At 67.1% G+C, this 21,824-nt stretch overlaps 1 protein-coding gene across 2 annotated transcripts in view; it reads left to right on the top strand.

Annotated features, from left to right (window-relative positions):
- Positions 1–727: 727 nt before the first annotated feature.
- Positions 728–21,824, top strand: part of ARHGAP23 (Rho GTPase activating protein 23) — a 38,457-nt gene continuing 17,360 nt past the window's right edge. The window contains exons 1-2 of one of the 2 annotated variants that reach the window (XM_055697693.1): positions 728–853; positions 21,400–21,579. In XM_055697693.1, coding sequence (XP_055553668.1) covers positions 845–853; positions 21,400–21,579 — 189 coding nt within the window. In that variant the 5' untranslated portion in view covers positions 728–844. Of the gene's footprint in view, positions 854–7,737; positions 8,389–21,399; positions 21,580–21,824 lie in introns of those variants that run through there. The other variant, XM_055697692.1, reaches the window with a different exon arrangement.

Raw genomic sequence — 21,824 nt, 5'->3', positions numbered from 1 at the left:
GAGGGGAGGATGGATGGGAGGATGGGTGGAGGGGGGGATGGATGAGGGATGGATGGAGGGGTGGATGGAGGGAGGGGAGATGGAGGGGAGGATGGAGGGATGGAGGGGAGGATGGAGGGATGGATGAGGGATGGATGGAGGGGGGGATGGAGGGAGGGGAGATGGAGGGGAGGATGGAGGGATGGAGGGGAGGATGGAGGGATGGAGGGGAGGATGGAGGGATGGATGAGGGATGGATGGAGGGGGGGATGGAGGGAGGGGGGATGGAGGGAGGGGAGATGGAGGGGAGGATGGAGGGATGGAGGGGAGGATGGATGGAGGGATGGGGAGCTGGACGGACAGAGGATGTCTGGATGGGCAGGAGGATGGAAGGGTGAATGGGGATGGATGGAAAGATGGAGGAAGGAGGGATGGGAGGATGCGTGGAGGCTGGATGGAGGGAGGCTGGATGGAGGGAGGCATGGAGGGGCTGACGGCTGCAGGGGAGGCTGGATGGAGAGATGGACGGGGAGGAGGGTGGGGGGCTCCGGGGCGGGCGGCTAGGGGCTGGCCGGAGGGGTGAGGAGTGGAGGGGGGGCTGGAGGGAGGCGGGGGCAGGGGGAGGCCGGGGGGCTGCCGGGGGGGCTGCCGGGGGGGCCCGGGTGGGGCCGGGCGCGGCCCCCTCCCGCCGCCGCTCACATGACGCCGCTCCCGGGATGCGCCGGGCGGCGCCGGGCGTGGGCGGCGGCGAGAGGCGGCGGCGGCGGCAGCGGGGCCGCACCGGGGCGCGCCGGCTCCGCCACCGGCACCGGCACCGGCCCATGGCCCGCGGCCGGCCCGCCGCGCCGGCGCCCTGAGCGGCCCCATGGAGCAGGTAGGAGCCGCCGGGACCGGGGCCGGGACCGGGGCTGGGACCGGGGCCGGGACAGCTCCAGCACCCGTGGGTGCCCGAGGCTGGGGAAAGGCTCCTCCGGGGACCCCCGGCCGCCCCCCCCGGCAGGGGACCTCGCCTGCCCCCCCGCGCTCCCCACCTGCTGCTCAGGGACCCCTTTTTGCCTTCCCGGCTGCCCTCCGCCCTTCCCCAGGCCCCCCAGCTGCTGCCTTGGCATCCCCCCCACACACCTCTGCCTCTAAGCTCCACATCCCCCCCCCCACGTCCCCAGCACCGCCAGCGCCCCACCCCAGCATCACCAGCAGCTGCCCCGTGATCACCATCCTGGCACCCCCAGCATCACCCACCTGCTTCAACCCTCCCTCCCACCGGGATGCGCAGCCCTGGGGCTGAGCCCCTGCCCACCCTGGTCCCCCACATCCCATCCCTGCCCCACTGACAGCGCTCCCACCACCCATGGCATGTGCGTGGGCTCCCTGCGTGGGCACCCATGGGTGCTCACCCTGCCCAGGTGCCCACCGCCGCCATGGTTTCTAGCCCCTCGCCCAAGGTGGAGGGGATGGGTGGCTGGGAGGGGACAGTCCCCACACTGCCACAGGTTTCTGTCCCAGCCTGAGGTGTGTCTCGCCCCGCGGGCTATCAGCAGCGTGATTTGGGGAAGGGGGTTCTGCTTGGGAAGGGGGCTGGAGCCTCTGTGGGGTGTCTGCTGTGGGGTGTGGAAAAAGCCCGGGGCGAGGGGGGGGGCTGGGCTGAGGCTGTGTCTGTTGGTCCTTCCTCTGGCCCCCCATCTTACCACTCGCCAGCCAGCGCCTCTGGGAGCCATCCTGGTTGCCGTGCCCAGGCCCTCCCTGCTGCCCACCCAGGGGCTCTCGGTGCCCCGCCCCCCCCCCCCCCCCCATGTGGCTCTGCATGGATGGTGCTTCCCCAGCTCTGCTCCCTGGGATGGGGGGTTGTTCCCCCTCTGAGCATCTCCCCCCACCACTGTGCACCCAGGTGAGTGGACCAGCACCCTTCCCGCAGCCTCTGCCTCGCCTGTTCACCCCCCGCCCCATCCTGGCTTGGCCCAGATGCGAGTGCAGGATTTAATGCCTCGTGTGTGTGTGTGTGTGTCCCCGGGCACAAGGGTCTGGGGCTGCACCAGGGACCAGGGCAGACCCACCGCTTTGGGCGTAATGCGTCCCCAGCGAGGCTTCACCGCACGTTGGGGGCCGCGTGCTTGCAAATCCCCCCCCCCCCCCCAGCTCCCCAGCTCGGGGAAGGGCCGGGAGCGGCAGCGTGGGTGAACACGCGTCGGTGCCTCCGCCAGCCCCGCCGGACCCCCGGGAGCTCACGCGCATCCGCCCCACCGAAGCGATGAAAACCAACGTGGGGGCTGCACGTGACGTGCTGACATCCCCATCCACGGGCTGCGACCTGGGTCCAGCATCCTCCCTGGGGCTGCGAGCGTCGGTCCCTCCGCACCCAAAGCCCCCGCCGCCCGCCGTGTGTCTCGGGGGCTGCCTTTCCCGCTGGAAAAATCCCCTCTCGCGCAGATCCAGCTGCAATGCAGAGGAGCTCCCGAGCAGCCCGCACGCCTTCCCCACCGCCCTCGTTGGCGGCGATGCCTTCGGAGGAGCTGATGATAATTTTAGGCTGTGAGCGGCAGCAGGTTGGCATGTGCCTGCCGGCACCCGGGCAGCGCGGGCAGGATCTGGCAGAGATGCCCTGCGACAGGCCATGGCAGCCAGGGATGCACAGAGCGAGGGGTCCCCTGGGTACCCCGATTCCCAGCAGGATTTCAGCCCCTCCCTGATGCGGGATGAGCATGTGAGTCCGCACCGGCCCCCCGCGCCCCCCCTGCCGTGCTGCCCTGCTTTGCTCTGCCTCGCTGCTGGGTTTCTTGGCTGATCCCATCCCACATCCCCCTGGTCTTGCTCGTGTTTATCCCCACCAGCGGTCTGGACGTGGGAAGGAGGGGTTGGGGCCGTAACCCTTTCGTCTCTCTGCCGCTGGCTCAAAATGGCTTCGCGAGGCGAGGCGGTGGCTGCCGAGAGGGGAAAGCAGCTCTTGGCCTGCAGGCGTCTGCCTGGGGGTGGGAGGGTGCTGAGCGCCGCGTCTGCACCCGCCTTTGCCACCCATGCCACGGCGAGCGGGGTCCGCGTGAGACCCCACCCCAATGGGGCACCCTGGATGTCCCTGTCCCCAGCTGGCATGGGCAGGGCATGATCCTGCTCTGGCATTGGGGGCTGTGGCTGGGCGATGCTGCTGCCGAGCGCCCTGCTTTTGCTTTTCTTCCTTTTAATTCATAGGATTAGGTTAAAACCCATCGCCCAGCCGGGATTCCCCTCTGGCTCCCTTTGTCTGCGGAAGCGGCTCCGCAGGGAGCGGCAGCCCAGGCGGGCGGGGGGCTCCTGCTCCCCCAGCTCCGGCTGCCCGGGATTGGGGTCAGGGCTGGGGGCCGGGGGGGCTGAGATGTGATGGGACATGATGGATCCGCTCTGCTAAACCGGGCGGCTGGCTTGGCGGCGGGAGCTGGGATGGTGATTTTTGGGTGGTTATGGAATGGGGTGTGGGATGCGCGGTGATGGCAGCTCGGGGACGCCCTGCCAGGGCGGTGGGTGCCATCCTGTCCCTGCACATGGGGATGGGGAGCTGGGTGTCCCCGGGGGGGCTGCAGATGGGGTCTTGGTGCTGGGGTGGGGCTGGGGGAGACAAAGAGGGCTCAGAGGAGGGAGGGAGCATCGGCTGGCTGGGTGCATGGTGGCACCCTGCTCCTTGGGGACCCCCGTGGAAAAGCTGCCCCAGGAGGGGGGCTGGGGTTTGGGAGCTCTCCTTGAGCCCCCCCCCCCCCAGACTGTGCGCCCCAGAACGGGGGTCACCCCTCGCTGGGGATGGCTGCTTCTCCCTGACCTCACATGAGGGTCCATCCCTGTCCCTGGAACTTGCACAGAGGGAGGGGTCAGGGCCACCACAGCCAGCTTGGGTCGTGTCACCTCCCTGGTGGGGGTGGCTCTGGGGAGGTCGCTTGGGGACCCCAGGGTCCTGGTATCCATGGCTGGTTCCTGCCAGCAATGGCTTTTCTGCACCAGGCTCCTGGCAGGCCCAGGGGGAGGGTTGTGGGCAGGATGTCACCTTGCGTCCCCTTGTGAGGGGACACAACAAGGACCCCCAAGACCAGCTGGAGAGCAGGAGCGGGTGGCCGGTGGGCACAGCCGGAGGAGGCTTCTGCTCCTTCCCATTGATCCACCACCAGGAAAGGCTGGATGTTGGTGGGGCGGCCCTTGGTGCCAGACCCACTGGATGGGACGTTTCCTGGAAAGTGTCTGTGGCGAGAGGAGCCGGCCGGGATGGCGAGTCCTGCCAGAACCGGGCAGGCAGAGGGCAGCCGGCCAGCGCATCCCGGCAGGACGCGGGTGGGAGGTGGCCCGTGCAGCGGGGCTGGGGACAGAGGGACCCGCCGCAGGGCCAGGGGGTGCTGAGCGTGGGTGGAGGGTGGCCGGAGACGGGGTGCGGGCGTCCGGCTGCGCCCTCGCGGGGAGGAAACATCCCGTCACTCACATCCGACTGTTTGTTCCCTCCAGCTGCTGGGACGGCTCCCGAGGCCGGGGCAGGGGACAGCGGTGGTGGCAGCACTCGCGGGGGTCCCCTTTGGGTGCTGGCACCCACGTGTTTCCAAAGTGCAAGATCCCCCCCATCCCACACCCCTGCTGCTGCGGGTGCTGTACCCCAGGGCGGTGGGTGCTGTACCCCAGGGTGGCAGTTTCAGCATCCTGGGATGGCAGACTGTACCGTCCGACTGCGGTTGTGTGTCAGCGGCTGTGTGGGAAGCGAGCGGCTGTGCGGGAGCTGCCAGCCCAGCGGGACGTGCCCGTAAGCAGGATCAGGCCCTGCAGCTTCGCTCCAGCCCTGAGTTCCTGGCGCTTCCGTGGCAGTGGCTGACGGCTCGGTCATTTATTTTTCCTGGTGGCGCTGAGGTTTCTCCAGGCGCCCAGAGGAAGTCGTTGTTGACACAGACTTTCTTAATTGTGTCACGGAAAACTTGCGCTTGCTGGCTGGGTCCGCGCTGTGCGGCACGGGCTGGCATCACCGCGGTGGCATCGGGTGGCATCACTGGGGTGGCACAGGGCGGCATGGGCTGGCATCACTGTGGTGGCATGGGCTGGCATCCCTGGGGTGGCACGGGGTGGCGTGGGCTGGCATCACTGGGGTGGCACGGGGTGGCACCAAGGGAATGGTGGGGACCGGGGGTGAGGATGGTGATGCCATCGGTGGAGGAGCCATCTCAGGGTGCCATGATGTGGCATGGGTGTCCCTTGCCTAATCCTGGTCCCTGGGTGTCCCTTGCCTGGTCCTGATCCCTGGACGTCCCATCCTGGTTCCGGAGTGTTCCATGCCTGGTCCCAGTCCCTGGGTGTCCCTTGCCCGGTCCTAGTCCCTGGGTGTCCCGGCCCTGTTCCTGGGTGTCCCATCCTGGTCCCTGGGTGTCCCTTGCCCATCCCAGTCCCTGGGTGTTCCCTTCCCATCCGTGAGTGTCCCTTGCCCGGTCCTGGTCCCTGGGTGTCCCACCCCGGTCCCTGGGTGTCCCTTGCCTGGCCCTGTTTTCCCGGGTGTTCCATCCCAGCCCCTGGGTGTCCCTTGCCCATCTCTGAGTGTCCCTTGCCTAGTCCTGATCCCTGGGTGTCCCATCCCTGTCCCTGGGTGTCCCATGCCTGGTCCCAGTCCCTGGGTGTCCCTGCCCATCCCTGAGTGTCCCTTGCCTAGTCCTGATCCCTGGGTGTCCCATCCCTGTCCCTGGGTGTCCCATGCCTGGTCCCAGTCCCTGGGTGTCCCTGCCCATCCCTGAGTGTCCCTTGCCTAGTCCTGATCCCTGGGTGTCCCATCCCTGTCCCTGGGTGTCCCATGCCTGGTCCCAGTCCCTGGGTGTCCCTGCCCATCCCTGAGTGTCCCTTGCCTAGTCCTGATCCCTGGGTGTCCCATCCCTGTCCCTGGGTGTCCCATGCCTGGTCCTGATCCCTGGGTGTCCCCTGGCCATCCCTGGGTGTCCCTTGCTTGGTCCTGATCCCTGGGTGTCCCCTGCCCATCCCCGAGTGTCCCTCTGTGCCCTGTCCCAAACCCCCTTGGGTTCAGCCCCCACTTGGGTCCAGCGCACCTGGCTGTCCCCGCGTCCCCATGTCCCTGTGGCTGTCATTGCTCCCTGCTTTCCTGCGCCGCCTCCTGCTTTCCCATCACGTGCGGCTCCGTCCCCCCCCCGGCGCTGCCCGCTGCCCCCCAGGGCTGGCGCTGGGTCCCGGCTGTGCCCACCACGCGTCTTGCGGCCAAGTCCAGGGTGACTCAGGGCTCGCGCCGCAGCATCGCGGCTGCTGGCCGCCGCCGAAACGCCTTTTGAGGTGCCGTTTGCACCCCGAGACTCAGGTGTGGGAGTTAATTGACTCGGCGGCTGCTTAATGACTGCTTCAGGGTGCTCTTCTGCGGGCCAGGCCCTGTCCGGCTGTCCCCGTCCCAGGCCCTGTCCGGCTGTCCCCGTCCCAGACTCTGTCCGTCTGTCCTGCTGTTTCCCGTCTTCGCCGTTTCCTTTCCCCGTGGGTCTGTGTCAGCCTTTGTCCCTCCGTCAGCCCCAACCCGGCTGTTTCCGTCCCCGTGCCTGCCGGTGCCAGTCCCCATCGCTCCTGTCCCCTGTCCTGGCGTTTCCTGTCCGTGTGTCCTTCCGTCCTCCTCCCACATCGCCCGGCCTTGGCCTGGCCCTGCCGGTCCCTGTCCGGCTGTCCTGTCATCCCTCTGCCCGCCCTGCTCTGTCCTCTTCCTGGTCCCTGTCCCTCTGTCCCAGCTTATCCTGTCCTGGGTGTCCCCTGTTCTGGTCCCTGGGTGTCCCCTGCCTGGTCCTGATCCCTGGGACTCCCCTACCCATCCCTGTTCTGGTCCCTGGGTGTCCCCTGCCCATCCCTGGGTGTCCCTTGCCTGGTCCTGATCCCTGGGACTCCCCTACCCATCCCTGTTCTTGGTCCCTGGGTGTCCCTTGCCTAATCCCGGTCCCTGGGTGTCCCATCCTGCTCCCTGAGTGTCCCATGCCTGGTCCCAGTCCCTGGGTGTCCCTTGCCCAGTCCCGGTCCCTGGGTGTCCCGGCCCTGTTCCCGGGTGTCCCATCCCGGTCCCTGGGTGTTCCCTTCCCATCCCTGAGTGTCCCTTGCCCGGCCCCGGTCCCTGGGTGTCCCACCCGGTCCCTGGGTGTCCCTTGCCTGGCCCTGGTGTCCCTTGCCTGTTCCTAATCCCTGGGTGTCCCCCCCTGCCCATCCCTGAGTGTCCCTTGCCCAGTCCGGGTCCCTGGGTGTCCTCCCGGCCCTGTTCCCGGGTGTCCCGTCCCAGTCCCTGGGTGTCCCTTGCCCATCCCTGGTGTCCCTTGCCTGGTCCTGATCCCGGGGTGTCCCCCCCTGCCCATCCCGGGGTGTCCCCCCCTGCCCATCCCGGGGTGTCCCCCCCTGCCCATCCCGGGGTGTCCCTTGCCCGGTCCCAGTCCCTGGGTGTCCCTTGCCCGGCCCTGTTCCCAGGTGTCCCATCCCAGTCCCTGGGTGTCCCTTGCCCGGTCCCGGTCCCCGGGTGTCCCGTCCCAGTCCCTGGGTGTCCCTTGCCCGGTCCCGGTCCCTGGGTGTCCCGGCCCTGTTCCCGGGTGTCCCATCCCGGTCCCTGGGTGTCCCTTGCCCGGCCCTGGTGTCCCTTGCCTGTTCCTAATCCCTGGGTGTCCCCCCCTGCCCATCCCTGAGTGTCCCTTGCCCAGTCCGGGTCCCTGGGTGTCCTCCCGGCCCTGTTCCCGGGTGTCCCGTCCCAGTCCCTGGGTGTCCCTTGCCCATCCCTGGTGTCCCTTGCCTGGTCCTGATCCCGGGGTGTCCCCCCCTGCCCATCCCGGGGTGTCCCTTGCCCGGTCCCAGTCCCTGGGTGTCCCTTGCCCGGCCCTGTTCCCAGGTGTCCCATCCCAGTCCCTGGGTGTCCCTTGCCCGGTCCTGGTCCCCGGGTGTCCCGTCCCAGTCCCTGGGTGTCCCTCGCCCATCCCTGTCCCCGGCTGTCCCCTGCCCATCCCGCTCCCCGGCGCTCCCATCCCGGCTGTGCCTGCCCTGCTCCCCGTCCGGGCGCTCCCGCAGCGCCGGTTCCTGCCGCGCTGTCCCGGGGCCGGGCCCGCCCCGCTCGGTGCCGCGGTCCCTCCCGCCGGGGCGGGCCGTGCCGTGCCGTGCCCCGCCCGCTCCCGCCCGCCGCCGCGGCCGCCCGGAGGAGGCGGAGCCGCAACCGGGGCCGGGGCCGCGGCCGGCCCAGCCCGAACCGAGCCGAGCCGAGCCGAGCCCTGCCGGACCGGACCGTGCGGGGCCGGGCTGGGCCAGACCGGACGGGACCGCGTCTTCCCGGGCCGTGCTGAGCCGGGTCGGGCCGAGCCGTGCTGAGCCCAGCCGAGCCGAGCCGTGCTGAGCCGGGCCGGACCGAGCGAGGCCGGCCGCCGCGCCCCGATGAATGGGATCGCCTTCTGCCTGGTCGGGATCCCGCCGCCCGCCCCCGCGGTGAGCGGCGCTGGGTGATACTGGGTGGACTGGGGAGGCGGTGGGCTGCGGGGGTAGGGGCTGGGGGTGCGGGGCTGGGTGCTGGGCGATGCCCGGGCACCCAGGGGATGGGGTGGGGGCAGAGCCAGCGCCCTGGGGCTGGGTGGTGGGGCAGGAGCAGCGGGGCAGGGGGCTCCAGCCACCCGCCCAGGGCTGTGTGCCACGGGCAATGCTGGCCGCGGTGGCTCGTCCCCGGTGCCCGGCCAGCACGGCGGCACGGCAGGGCGGTGGGGCTGAGGCGGCTGGATCCGGCCAGGGGGGCTGAAGGCGAGACCCTGGGGCTGACCTCCCCCTTCCCTGGGACAAGACCCACAAGTGCCCACGCGTGTTTCCTCCAGACCCCCAGCCGGGCTCTCTCCTTGTGGGTCCGGCTGCTCCATCCTTGCCAGCTCCACCCCGGCCAGCTCTGGCACTGGGCAGGCAGCAGCCCCCCCCCCCCCGCCCCCAAACACCCCCCCAGCCCCTCCGGGTCGTGTCCTGCTCCCCCAGCTCGGACAGCCCCCCTGGCCGCGCAGGTATTTGCAGCACCGCTGAGCCACGCTGCCCGTGTTCCTCCCATGCCGTGGCCACCAGCATCACCCAGCAGCGCCGCACTGGAGGGCACTGGGGCCATTCCCGTCTCCCCTGGGAGCAGCATGGTGCCAAGGGAGGCCAGCCGAGCCGCCGGCTAAAACCCCGTTTCCTGCCCGTTTTGTGCCAGATCCCAGCGAAGGCGTGGGGTGGGGATGGGGATGGTGCTGGGGGGGCTGGTGGTGGAGGGGGCACCAGGGTAGCGCCCAGGCGGGGGTGCAGGCCACGGTGTCCGGCTGGCGCAACGCTTGCTAATTTGAGCAGAGGTTGCACGTCCTCACCCCAGAGCTGAATTCGGCCTCTGTTCCTCAGTTCCTGGTTATTTGAACTCGGCTTCCTCAGCCCGGCGATGGGGCTAATAACCATCCTCAAAGGATTAATTGGGGTGTGCGAAATGGTTCAGATATGAGGAGTGCTGCTCGTTGCAGCGGCTGAGCATTAATCATGGTTTCTCTTCAGATTCCTCCCTGCTTACTCCGTACCGCTGGGTGCTGGCATTCGGATTTTTGGGGGCGGGGGATCAAATCAAGTCTCTTGAAATCGGCTGCATTTTGGGGTGAAACGTGCCCTCCGGGGGGGCAGCAGCAGCAGCCAGAGCGTGGGGGCTTTGCTCAGTGCCCACCTTTGCCCCCAGCTCCCTGTGTGACTGGGGGCACTGGGCGACTTGGGGGGGGAGTTATTTAACCGCCACAGCCTCCCCCTGCGCATCTGGGAAGGACGGCAGTGAGGAAAGCGCTTTGCAATCCTCCAGCAAGGATTTTGTGCTGCGTAAGCAGAAATCCTGCCCGACAGCCACCCCCGGGGCTGCGTGGCAGGGGCTGCCCCCCACCAGCCCCAAGCCTTTGCCCGGCGGCTGCTGCCCTCGTCCCGGTGTGGCTGCTGCCTCCGTCCCTATTTACTGGCACTGCTCGGCACACTGAGTTTCTTAATGTCTTTTTTTTTTTTTTTTTTTTTTTTCTTTCTTTCTTTCTGAACCCTGAACTTGAAAGACAGGAAAAGCCTGTGCTCGGGGCTGCTGCCGCAATCCTGCCTTACAAGCGCGAAACCTGGCACTGGCGCCGGGTTGGGGCACGCGGCGCGATGCCATGCCGGGGTCTGGCTGGCCACATTGGGCTTCTTGGAGCCACGGGTCGCCAGCCACGCGGAGGGCCCTAACCTTGCCACCACTGTGGTTTTAACCTTGACGTGCATCATGCGCTGCACCCAGCCGGCACCTCTGGCACCGGTGCCTCGCCCCGCGGGGGGACTGCTGGGTGATGTGTGGTGTCCTAAACCCACCCCAGGGCTGGCAGCGCTGCCCGGGCGCCGTCATCTGCAGCATCGACTGCCAAGGAACCGCCGCTGGGCGTTTTTAGGGCTTGGGGACTGTGGTCTGCAGGGGTTTGACGTTGCAAGTCTGGCAGAGGGGACACGTGGTGACAGCTCTTGGTTTGGGGTCAGAGCATGGGGGCTGGCTCGCGGCGTGTGGGTGCTGTGACCAGCTCCCGGGAGCGCTCGGAGCCGGTGCCTGGGACCTCTCCTCGGTTCATGCAGAGCCACTGGTTGGGAGAAAGCACGGAGGGATGGGGTGTTGTGCTGGGAAGCTGCTGAGCCCTGGGGATGGCCTTTTATTCTCATTAAAGGGGGAAAAAAAAAGATTAGGTTTCAAGTCGGTGCCGTCCCATTAATAAACCAAGTTTGTCTTCAGCAGGCAGCAAGACCTGATTTAAAAGGAATGGAGATAGATGACCTATTTTAAGCTCTCAAGTTGGAAAATATCGACCTGGCTGCCTCCGGGCCGTGAGCGGTGGGGCCGGCTGCGCGAGCTGTGCCGTGCTGTGCCGTGCTGCCTGCTCCCAAAACCTGTCCAGCTTTCCAGGAGCCGGCCCGGCTTGGGACGCCCCAGGTTGCAAACCAGGGTGGCTGCTTTAAACCTGCCGCCGACCTCCTGGCTGTGGCCCAGACATCTCCAGCACTGGCTCAGAGCACCTGAAGTGGCTGACTCCTTTTCCGCGGCTGCTTATCCCCAGGATTTCATTAAATCTTCCCTAATTGCCTTCTGGGGCCGTGCCACAGCGAGCACACCTCCGCCGACGCGGCTGCGTATGTTGCAAGACCCGCGGCGGCGTGGTCCAGCAGGTTGGTGCTGCCGCCTCGGTGGGAACCGGCCACGTGCCCGGTGGGTTTGGTCTCCACCGTACGCAGCCCGGGGGGTCCCCAGCCCCTGGAGCAAGTTGAGTTTTCTGAGGTGGGAGGATGCTGGGATGGGGGGGTCGGTCCCACTCCGCAGCCATGCTGGGAAAATGGGAGCTGGAGAGCAAAGCTGGAGCTGGGTCCTCTCCAGGGAAAAGGGGGGTTGAGAATCGTCGCGAAGTGGCCAAACGGTGGTGACTGTGGGGACCCATCCTGCTCTCACGCCAGGATGGGACCCAGTGGGGTCCCCAGGCCTGTGCCTGCAAGTGCTTTGCTCGCTCAAGACCAGCCCCCCTTGCAGCAGGAGGCAGCCGGGGCTGCCGTGAGCTGTGTCTGGCTGGGACAGGCAATAGGTTCCTGCCATAATGCCAGAGCCCAGCCGCTGGCACAGCCCGGCGGTGCTGGATCCCCCTACGATGGGCAGCCAGGCAGGTGCCGGCGCTCTGTGGCCCCCCCATGCCCTGCCATCCACCGGGCAGGACTGGCTCTGCCATCAAACACCCGCCGTCAGTGGCACCCCCGGGGCAGAACCCACAGACCCGCGGGGTGCAGGCGTGGGGGTGCCCGTGGTTGCCGTGCCCCCCCTACCCACCAGCCACCCCGATGGCAACAGTGGGTCCCTTGATGGGGCCGAGCGCGTGGGGCAGCCCCGGGGCGGGTGGGATGGAGCCCGGTGGCTCTGGGGGACAATCGCGCTATTGTGGCACATAGTGGGCTCTTTTTCTGCCGTGCGAGGCGGGGGGCCGGGCTGTGGTGCCAGCGCTTTCGGGGTGAAACGTGGTCCCTGCCGGGGCTGGCGGTGACTGGTGTGGCACCAGTGGTGGGACACTGATGTCCCTGGGGGGGGGGGGCGGTGATGGAGAGGAGATGGGCTGGGTCTTTGGCTTATGGATGCATGTGGGCTGTGGAAAAATGTTAGGCTGCTCCTAATCTCAGGAAAATGTCATCGGGTGTCGGTGCTGGGGCTGCAGTGGGGCAGGAGGTGCTGCAGGAGCATGGCTGTCCCCAAAGCTGTGTCCCCAAAGCTGCCTCCTGTCCTTGCTGTGGCTGGAGGGAGGTTCAGGACCCTGCTCGGCTCTTTATTTCGCCCATCCAGCGAGGGATGCAGGATTCGGTGCTTCTCCTGTGCATCCCCTCATCCGAGCATCGCCCACCCCTGCGCTCCGTCTGGCCCTAGGCCACAGGCAGCACCCCTGGAAGGGGCGAGGGGTTCCCCCCATGTGTGCAAGGGGTGCACGGCTGTGGCCCCCACCCCGGGCCCCCGGGCTTGAGTGGGACAGAGGCTGGAAGAAGCAGGCAGCCTTCCCCTGACCTCCCCGGGTAGGATTTTCCGCCGTAGAGAAGCGGGAGCAGAGCGCAAGGTGCCTCTCGGAGCCGCCAGAGGAAATGGCTCATTGTTAGCCCTGCTGAAAAAAAAGAAACCCAAAAAATTGCAATAATGAGGCCAGCTTCTATTTGAGGGTTTCCATGGGAAAAACAGGAAACAGAATCCTGTTACTTTTCTAGGGCTTGCTGCCGATAACACCGTTTTTAGGACGGGACAGAGAATGAGGAGGAGGAGCTGGGGATGAAGGCAGCACCGGCGGTGAGCCCTCTCCATCCCCCATCCTCGTGGGATGGGAGATAAAACTCCTCCTCGGTGTTGGGCCGGCTCGGTGTCCAGCATGGGGACCACTGGCCATGTCCCCACTGAGCTCCAGTGCATGTCGCCAGCCCTTGTCCCTGCCTCAGCACCACTTGCCCCGTGTTAAGGACGATCCCTGTGGGCTGGGGGTGCGGAGGACCTGGGGTTGGGGGCACGGAGGGGGTGGCTGGGGGCTGCCCTGAGGGAAGACACCGCAGGGACAGTGGCACCATCGGTGCCGTAGGGAGCTGCTGCGTTAATGGGGGATGTGGTGTTGCCAAATCTGCCTCCGGCTGGCAGAGCTGCCCTGGGAAGCTGTGAACATCCCCAGCACTGCAGGTCTGCACCCTGTGGGTGCCCCCGCTCTGGGGCTGGAGGTGCTGTGGTGGCTTTCGCAGGTAGAGCATGGTGCTGGGCGTTCGGGAGGGCCGTATCCTGCCCCAGCATCATGATGTGGGGCGGTGAGTGGAGGTGGCACATGAGCCGGCAGCGTGGGCAGCTCCATGTGTACGTGCTTGCATCGATGCGGTGGCATCAGCCGGCGTCGTGGCTGCTGTCATGGCTGTGAACGGGGACGATGCTGCCCCAGGAGCACAGCCAGGGATGCCAGCAGTGGTGAGGACCAGCCGGAGAGCCACGGCGGCACCAGGGCTGGCAGCCTCGCAAGGAGAGGTCAGGAAAGGGGATGAGGCTCTCTGGCCGCATTCCCAAATTTCTCTTGACGTGGCACCAGGGACTCCTTGGCCGGGTGAGCCGGAGCTCCCTGGAGGTGCCGCTTTGAGACACGGCCCTGCAGATGCGGGGCTGGCGTCCCCAGTGTGAAGGCTGCCAGAAGGGAGCTGGCTTTGGTCACCATCCAGCCGGGGGGGACACACGAAGCCCAGCGGGGACCCAGCATGGGCTGACGACCGGGCTGTGAAGGAGTCGCTGTCAAGATAAAAGTTTGTGTTGGGAAGGAACAAGGCGATTTCCTTCCCCGTGTTAACACCCAAACCGGAGCGGGAGGAATGTCAGAGAGCCAGTTTGCGGCTCCTCTGGCCTCCTTACTCCTCCGCTTCTCTTTGGCACTTGGCTCGGTGTCACCTGGACAGTGTTACCTCCATCCCAGCTGCTTTGGATGATGGGGATTCAGGTGGGGGTCCCCAGCCGGGCAGGTAGCTCTGGCATGGGGTGGGATTTGGGAGCATCCCTGGCAGAGCCCACCCAGCCGCTCGGTGCTGCCAGCCCAGCACCTCCCATGGGACTTGTCCTGTGCCGTCCCCAGCGCTGGCTGTGAGGACGGGGAACCCCACGCCTCTGCTCGAGCTGTGGGTCCCACTGACTCTCTCTGGTGTCCCTGGGGGGTCCGTGGGGTTTTCCAGAGTGCAGCGGTGCAGTGGGTGCTTGGGTGCTGCGCACCGCCGAGTAGTTGTGAGACCAGTGGGAAAAGAGGAGACTTGAGCATCTTTGTGGATGCTCAGAGCAAACCCAGCTGGCATCCCCCATCCTGACAGCCGAAAGCCGTCCCCGGGATTCCCACCTGGCCTACGGACCAGACCGTGCATCCATCCCAGTAAGTCCCTGCCCAGGCTGGGATGTGGCATGGGGGCTGCTGGGGGGTGGTGGTGGTTCCGTGTTGCTGCCTCCTGTTCCCAGCACTGCTGCTCCTGTGTGGGGTGCGCATCTGCTCCCAGTGGCTCCCAGTTCTCTCCTGCGTGGGGTGCGCATCTGCTCCCAGTGGCTCCCAGTTCTCTCCTGTGTGGGGTGCGCATCCGCTCCCAGTGGCTCCCAGCTCTCTCCTGCGTGGGGTGCGCATCCGCTCCCAGTGGCTCCCAGTTTGCCTCCTCCCGCTCCCTGGGGGACGCAGCCGTGCCGTGCTGGGGCAGGGGTGTCCCAGGGGACCGGGGAGCGTGCGCTGGCTGTGTGCAAGCAAGCAAGCATGTCCCCAAATCCCCGCTGAGCTGCAAAGCTCCTCAGCCCTGGGTTGGGTTAAAGAGAATTAAAATGCTTTCTCCTGCGGAGCCGTAATCCCGCAGGCTGGGGCGCGGCCAGGCGGGCTGCCCGGCTGCTCCTGGCGTGGTCACCTGGGGGCTGCCCCCCCTTCTTCTGTCACCACGTCCCCCAGGCCAGGTCCCGCTGCTGGAGCATCCCCGTGTTCCTGGTGTGTGTGGGGGGGGCTGCAGGCACCCCCTGCTCCTAAGAACGCGTAGGTCCCTGCTCCCTTTGGGGGTGCTGCCCTCCCAGATGCTGCCTGGGCTGGCTGGGACCGAGGGGAGCGGGTGGGACCCCCGTCCCCCCCCTTTCCTTCCAGGACCTGCCGCAGGTGGGAGCGAGCAACAGCTTTGCTGTGTAAAGGGCTGGAAACGGGTTATTGTCTCAACATGGCTTTCCCCTCCCCAAAAATCCTATTAAAACCTCATTTTTCTGACCCTAATCTCAGCTCGCCGTTCAGGAGGGATTAGTGTTTGCCCCCCCTTCAGCCCTTGGCCCTGAGCGCTGCTGGCTCCGTGCTGGAGAAACCTCCTTCCCACATGGAAAGCGATGCCGGAGGAGGGCGGTGGGGCCGAGCCCAGCACGCCATGGTGGCAGCAGGACGGGCAGCTGCCTGTCCCTCTGTCCTCTGTTCCTGCCCGCAGCGTGACGTTACCCCCGCTGCGTGCCAGGGGTTGCGCTGGCCGCGCTGGCAGGGACCCACGGCCGCAGCTGGTGGGGCCAGGGCATGGCCCGGGGGTGTCACCCCCCAGCTGGGACCGCTGGCTCCATCCTGGGGGTGTCACCAGGCTGTGAGCAGCAGCCGTGGGGCAGGGGGGTGCTGAATAGAGACCCCCAGTGCAGGCAGCGCTGCCTGGGGTGTTGGGCGGGGGTTGTGCAGGGGGGCTGGGGTTGGCGTGGCTGTTCCGTGCCTCAGTTTCCCCGGCGGTTTGGCGGGGGGCAGGGAGGCGATGCCGGCAGAGGGCCCTGCAGCCCACCGCTGGTGTGGGCACATGTCCCCACGCCTGCCCCGGCACGCTGGCAGCGGCGGTGCACGCCGGGAGCGCGCTGCCTTCCCCCTTGCTCCTGTTTGGCTGCGTATTTAGGACACTCCTGTGCAAAACACAAGTATTTTGGAAGGCGTCCAGGCGCGCTCGCATTCCTCGGGGTGGAATCTGCCCCCGCGAACGCCGCCTGACCTTTCCCGCTTTGGGCTGCAGGAACAATCCTGGGGCCCGTCCTCCCTTTAAAACCCTCCTCCCGGGGGCTGGGGACCCCTTCCCCAACCAGCCCCCCTGACTGCTTGCTCAGCACTGCCTGGGAAAGGCGTGAGCAGAGATGGCAGGATCAGACCCGCCGTGCCCAGGGCGGCTGGCATCGCTCCAGCTGCCCCGGGACCCCCAGCCCACTGCGACAGGCTGCTCTTTGCCCCCTTTCAGCTGGAAAGCGAAGCCCCCCCCCGGGTGCTGCTCGCACCGACAGCTGTGTCAGCCCCGTCCCGCTGTCCTGGCCGGGCAGCTCTGCCTGCTGGGACATGCCAGCAGCTCTGCCGGCTGCCTGTCCCCAGGCTGGGGACAGGGGTGTGGGGCTGCCCCCGGGGTGGCTCCCGTGGGAGACCCCCCAGCACATGCAGCCGGTGACGTCGGGGTGGCCCTGGGGGGTGGGAAGGCGATGGCAGGGATTTGGCTCCCACGTTTCCCCGTCCCAGTTTCTCCCTTGGCTGCTGGTGTGGTGTCATTGGGATGGTGTCGTGGGGTGAGCTGGGTCCCTGGGGACACGGCTGCCACCAAGCCAGTCCAGCCAGCCCCGCAGTGGGGCTTGGGGCAGGCGCTGGGGCTGTTTTGGGAAACAGCCATGGCACCTTGGCCAGGGTAGACGCTGGGGACGTGCTGGACACCAGAGCACCGGCAGCGTGCAGGGGGCCCATGTGGCATCGCACCCCGGGGACCGTCCCCTGGTGCTGCCAGCCCAGCTGGTGGCTGCGGGAGGTGGGTGCACGGCACGGTGCTGCCAGGCTGGTCCTGCTGATGGGGTGGAGGGGGGCAGAGGAGAGGAGGGGGCTGCGGGCCAGCGGGGCGGCCGGCCGCAAGGCTTCGGGCTGCAATCCCAGTAATGCCCGGCATTTCCCCGGCGCGGCCGCACGTGCCTCTCCTCGGCCTCCAGCACGGCAGGAATGTGGCGTGGGACCCCTTCGTGTGGGGACAGGGATGGGCAGTGTTGGGGGGAGGCAGGGCAGGGGGACGCTGCCCACCCACAGACCCTGCCTGGGTTGGGTGGCTGTGGGTGCTGGGCTCACCAAGATGCTGCTTTTTGCCTTATTCCTCTCACGTTTTGGTGGTGGAGAGCGGCTCGGGGGGCATGGAAGGGGTGCAGGGTGGGCTGGGGAAGGGGCATTTTTCCCCCTGGAGCAGTGGGGGTCCCCAGGCACCAGTGACGAGGGCGGTTTGCCATCCCAGCCTGTGGGCTCAGCACTGGGGAGGCAGGATTGAACCGTGGGGGGTGGTGGCTCTGTGTCTTGGGGACTACAGGGACCTGCTGTGCCTGCAGCCCTGGGTATCCCCCGAAATGGGAGATGGGGCTGGGGGGGATTTTGGTTTGGCTGCTGTTGAGAAGTGTCCTTGGAGCCGTTGCCCTTTGTCACAGGCACTGAGCAGGGGGGTCGGGGGGCTGTGTTGGTCCCGGAGGGGCTGTGTCAGTCCCCAGGGGGCTGTGTTGGTCCCTGGGGGGGCTGTGTCGGTCCCTGGGGGGTTGCATCAGCAGAGCCTGGGGCTGGATACGTGTCTCTGCTGCAGGGACTCTGCTGGGTGCTAGGGACGGAGAGGGGACCAGGGGTGTCTCGGAGCCCCCACTGGCTCCCCCCTTGCCGAGCCTGGCGGTGGCTCCCTGGCCGAGCAGGGGGGACACTTGCCACTCCCGCAGGCTGTCCCCCTCCCTGTCCCCGGCATCGCCCGGTGCCCTGTGGAGAGTGAGTGGAGGAAGGAAGGAAGGGGCCGGGAGGAGGGAGAGGAGGAAGCGGGGAGGGTGGGATGCTGCCCGGGGTGATGGAGGAAGAAGGGGGTGGATTAAAAAAAAAAAAGAAGAAAGAAAGAAAGAAAGAAAGAAAGAAAGAAAGAAAGACAGAAAGGAAAAAGGGGAAGTCTGGGCAAAGTGACACTGCGGGCGGGGGGGCTGGCTCGGCGCGGGGGGGCCGGTGGGCTGGGCACACTGATCCCTGCCAGCAGCTGAGCCCCAGCCCGCCGGGGCGTGTGGCAGCCCGCCCTCGTCCATCCCCCCCCTGCGTCCATCCCTCCATCCCTCCATCCCACCCTGCGCCCATCCCTGCCCCGCACGGGCGGCTGGGTGGGGGGCTGTGTTGGCAGCGGGGTGCGAGCCAGCGGCGTCGCCGGGCCGGGAGCACCGCACGGCACCCCAGCCATGCCGCCCCCCGCCGCCGCCCCCCCCCGCCACGCTGCCCAGCTGGGGGGCTGAAGGAGGCCCTGAGCCCATGGCCGCCGGCTGAGCCCCCACCTGCCGAAGCCTGGATTGCCGGCCGCATGGTGGAGGAGAGCGTGAGCAGAGGGGAGCGGGGGGCTCGGCGGGTGCTGCGAGGTCCCCCCCGGCCCCCCGCAGCCCCCAGCCCCGTGGCGGTGGTGAGCAAGGGGTTGTGGAGCGTGGAGCGAGCCGGCAAGGGCTGGCGCTTCGAGCGTGCCGTGGGGGTGGACTGCAGCTCGCCCGAGCCCCGCTGCATCTGGCTGAGCAGCCTGCGCCGCCACGCTGCTGCCCCAGAGCCCCCAGCCCCCCGGCCCGGCCGTGTGCCCCCCCGCACCGACAAGTGCTGCCGGGTGAGAACCGCATGCAGGGGCCACCGGGTGTTGTGCCTTGTTTGGGGGGGGGGGGGGCTTTGCAGGGGAGGGCGAGGGATGGGGACTCCCCCGGTGCAGGGGGGCTGTGGTCTGGGGCTGTCACAGCTCCTGGGGTGCGTCCTTGTCCCCTCCTCTGCTGGGGTCGTGGTCTGGGGGTGGGGGTCCGGGCTCCTGCTGGTGGTTGCAAAGGCAGGGCTGGCAGCCGCCAGCAAGGACAGGGTTGTGCCGGGGTGTTTTGCTCACCGTGTCCGGGAGGGGGGACAGATCCTCCCCCCAGGGAGGGGGACACTAGTGGGAGCTACCCGTCCCATCATGTCGCCAAGGGGTAGTGAGGTGGCTCGGTGACAGTGGGGTACAGGGACCCGGTGACACCTTGCAGGGAGCAAGGGGCTCCCCCCATCCTCTTTGCCCGCAGCCCTGGTGGGATGGGGGCTTGGGGGAGCCGGGCTGGTGGGAGCACAGGAACGGCCAGGCTGAGGTTAAAATAAAGCCAAAAAGCTGGGAGGTAACTGGCCCCCTGTGGGGAGCAGGGACAGGCGCTGGGGACAAATGGCTGAGGTGACAAATCGGGTGCTGACCCTGCTGTCAGGAGCTGGAGCATCTGTGGGGCCATCAGCCAGCGTGGGGGATGTCCGAGCCCGCAGCTGGGGACTTTGCAGCCCAAAACACTCCGAGCCAGGGTTGGGTGAAGAGGGAAACTGAGGCACGGTGGTCTGGGATGGTTTGCTCTGCCCAGCCCTTTGCAGGGTCTCTGTAGCGGGACAAGGGGGGGGGTGTGTGTGCCAGGATCCGGAGGGGGAGGGACACCACGTTGAGGCTGTAAAAATCCCAAAGGACACTTAACCAGGGCAAGGCGAACGCATGTCCTTGGCAGCGGGGTCAGGGTGCTGGGTCCCTGCAGGATGGGAACGTTCCCAAGCGATCCCTCCTCCGCCGTGCGTTACGGGACCTTGGGATGGAGATGGGATGCAGCCTGAGGGGGGCTGTTTGGAATCTCCTTTTGCTGGGATGGAAGGCTGGATTCAGGCTTGGGGACCACTTGCAATGGTCACACCACACCTGGGGACGTGTCCCTGTGTCACAGGCGTGCCGGAGCCTGTGACACAGGGACACGTCCCCATCCCTGCGTGTCGGTGCTGCTGGTGGTGTTTCCACCGATCTTACCCCTCTCCGAGGCTTGTCTGTGCCGGTTAAAATCAGCAGGGCACATTCAGCTGTCAGCTTAAAAATAATCCAGACACAATGGAGGGCGCAGATGGGGACAGGCGCCGGCGTCGGGATGCTCATGGCCCCAGGGCGAAGGGATGGGGGTCCCCGTGGGAGCGTGGGGTGCCCGTTGCCATCTGGTTCTGGGGCGTGCATGGTGCAGGGAGGGCTTTGTGGGGAGCTTTGCCCCCCCGTATGGTGCTGGTAGTGGGGTTTTCTGGTTCCCCTGGGCCGGTGTTGGGAGCATTGCAGCTCTGGGTTTTTTTGGGGGTTATCTATAGTGTCTGTGAGCGCCCAAAGTCCTTGTATCCCCACTCTGGTTTGCTCTGGTGGTCGTGGAGTGGGTCTGCAGGTGCTGTGCGGTGATGGAGTGGGTCTGCAGGTGCTGTGCCAACGTGATGCCTCCTGGGCTGCAGTGCCAGAGCCATGCCCTCACCGCGGGGACCCTGTTCCCAGGCGGATGGGACCCCCAGCCCCACCTGCAGCCGGGCACCATGCGGGACGTGCCGGCGCAGGGGGTGCAGCCTGGCCCCCCTGAGCTGCCATCAGATTTCCCCACCGGCAGCGAAAAGGCCCACTCAGCACAGGCGCAGACAAAGGCTTTTTGTGCCTCATCCCTTTGTGCGTCCCTCTGCCCTCCCCGCTCCCCATCCATCGCTTCCATCCAGACAGTGCCTGAATTTTTAACACCCTCGCCCCAGGATGGGCTGACTCCAGCTGCTGGGGCAGGATCCCAGCAGATCCCCTCCTGCCCGCTGCCACTGCCCTGCCTGTCTCTACCAGCTCCCAGGTTGCCATTTTTTTGTTTTTGGCAGAGCTCGGTGCTGCTGGGGCATGGGGCTTGGGCCACAGGGCTGCTCCTGCCTCAGCAGGGCTGGCAGATGTGCAGCCAGATGTGCAGCCACAGCCGAGCAGCGACATCCCTCGCTAAACGCTTCCGAACTCAGCCAAGGTGTCAGGATTCCTGCTGCTTCCCCACGCTCCCTGTGCCAGGCGAGATGCCAGCGGCCGCTCGGGCTCTGCCACGGCCCCGTTTCCCCTCCCTACACCAGCACTGGGGGCTGCGGGATGGAGCCGTGTCCCTCTTGGTCCCATCGGCCGCTCCGGGCAGTGTCCCTTGCCAGAGCCCAGTGTGGTGCCAGGTCCCTGCCCTGTCTTGGGAAGCATCACTCATCCAGCCACCTCCCGGGCGGCTCTTTCCGGCTTGCCCGAGGTTATTACCGCAGCGTCATCGGAAGGGGACCTTTTGTCCCTGACTCCCCGGTCCCCCCCATCTCCTCCTGCCACACTGCCTCCTGGGTCCCATCCAGACCTCCAGGCACAGCTCATTCCCACCCCTCACCCCCCCCCCCCCTTTTTTTTAAATTTCCTTTCCCTGCATCTTCTCCCACAAGGTCCCATGTGAGGAGTCTTGGGGGATGCTGGTGGGGTGGTCTAGGGGGACTGGAATTTGTTGCCGTAGGGTCCAGAGGGGGATTCCTAGGAGTGGAGTAGGTTTTTGGGCAGATCTCAGCCCCCAGCATGGGGCTTCAGATGGGCAGGCAGGGGGGGGCTGCCTGCCTGCACCCCCTGCCCCCCCAGAACTGACATCCTCCTCATCCCCTACAGCCGACACCAGGCCGGAGAGATGGGGCGTCCCCGAATGCCAACGTGCCCCCAGAGGGACCCTTCCCCTGGGTGGGCCCGAAGACGGTGGTGCTGCGGAAGAGCTCGCAGGGGGGGTTTGGTTTCACCCTCCGCCACTTTATCGTCTACCCCCCGGAGTCAGCCGTGCACTCCACCACCAAGGTACAGCTGGGACCCGGGGGGGGGGGGGGGGGCATGGGGACCCCCGGGGCTGCTGCAGTGGGACACCGAGGTGCTGTGGTTGGATGCAGGATGGTGGGGTTGGGCAGGGGGGATCCAGGGAGCGGACCGTCCATCACCTGTTTTGTTGGGTACTTGGGTCTGCCCCCACCCATGGGTGGCCCAGCGATGGAGGACCCCACAGAGCTGCTGGGAGACGTGCCCTGAGCCAGCAGCGAGCCAGCAGC

The sequence above is a fragment of the Falco cherrug genome, chromosome 20 (assembly GCF_023634085.1).
Source record: "Falco cherrug isolate bFalChe1 chromosome 20, bFalChe1.pri, whole genome shotgun sequence".
NCBI classification, from domain to species: domain Eukaryota; kingdom Metazoa; phylum Chordata; class Aves; order Falconiformes; family Falconidae; genus Falco; species Falco cherrug.
This window is presented reverse-complemented; position numbering and strand designations above follow the sequence as displayed.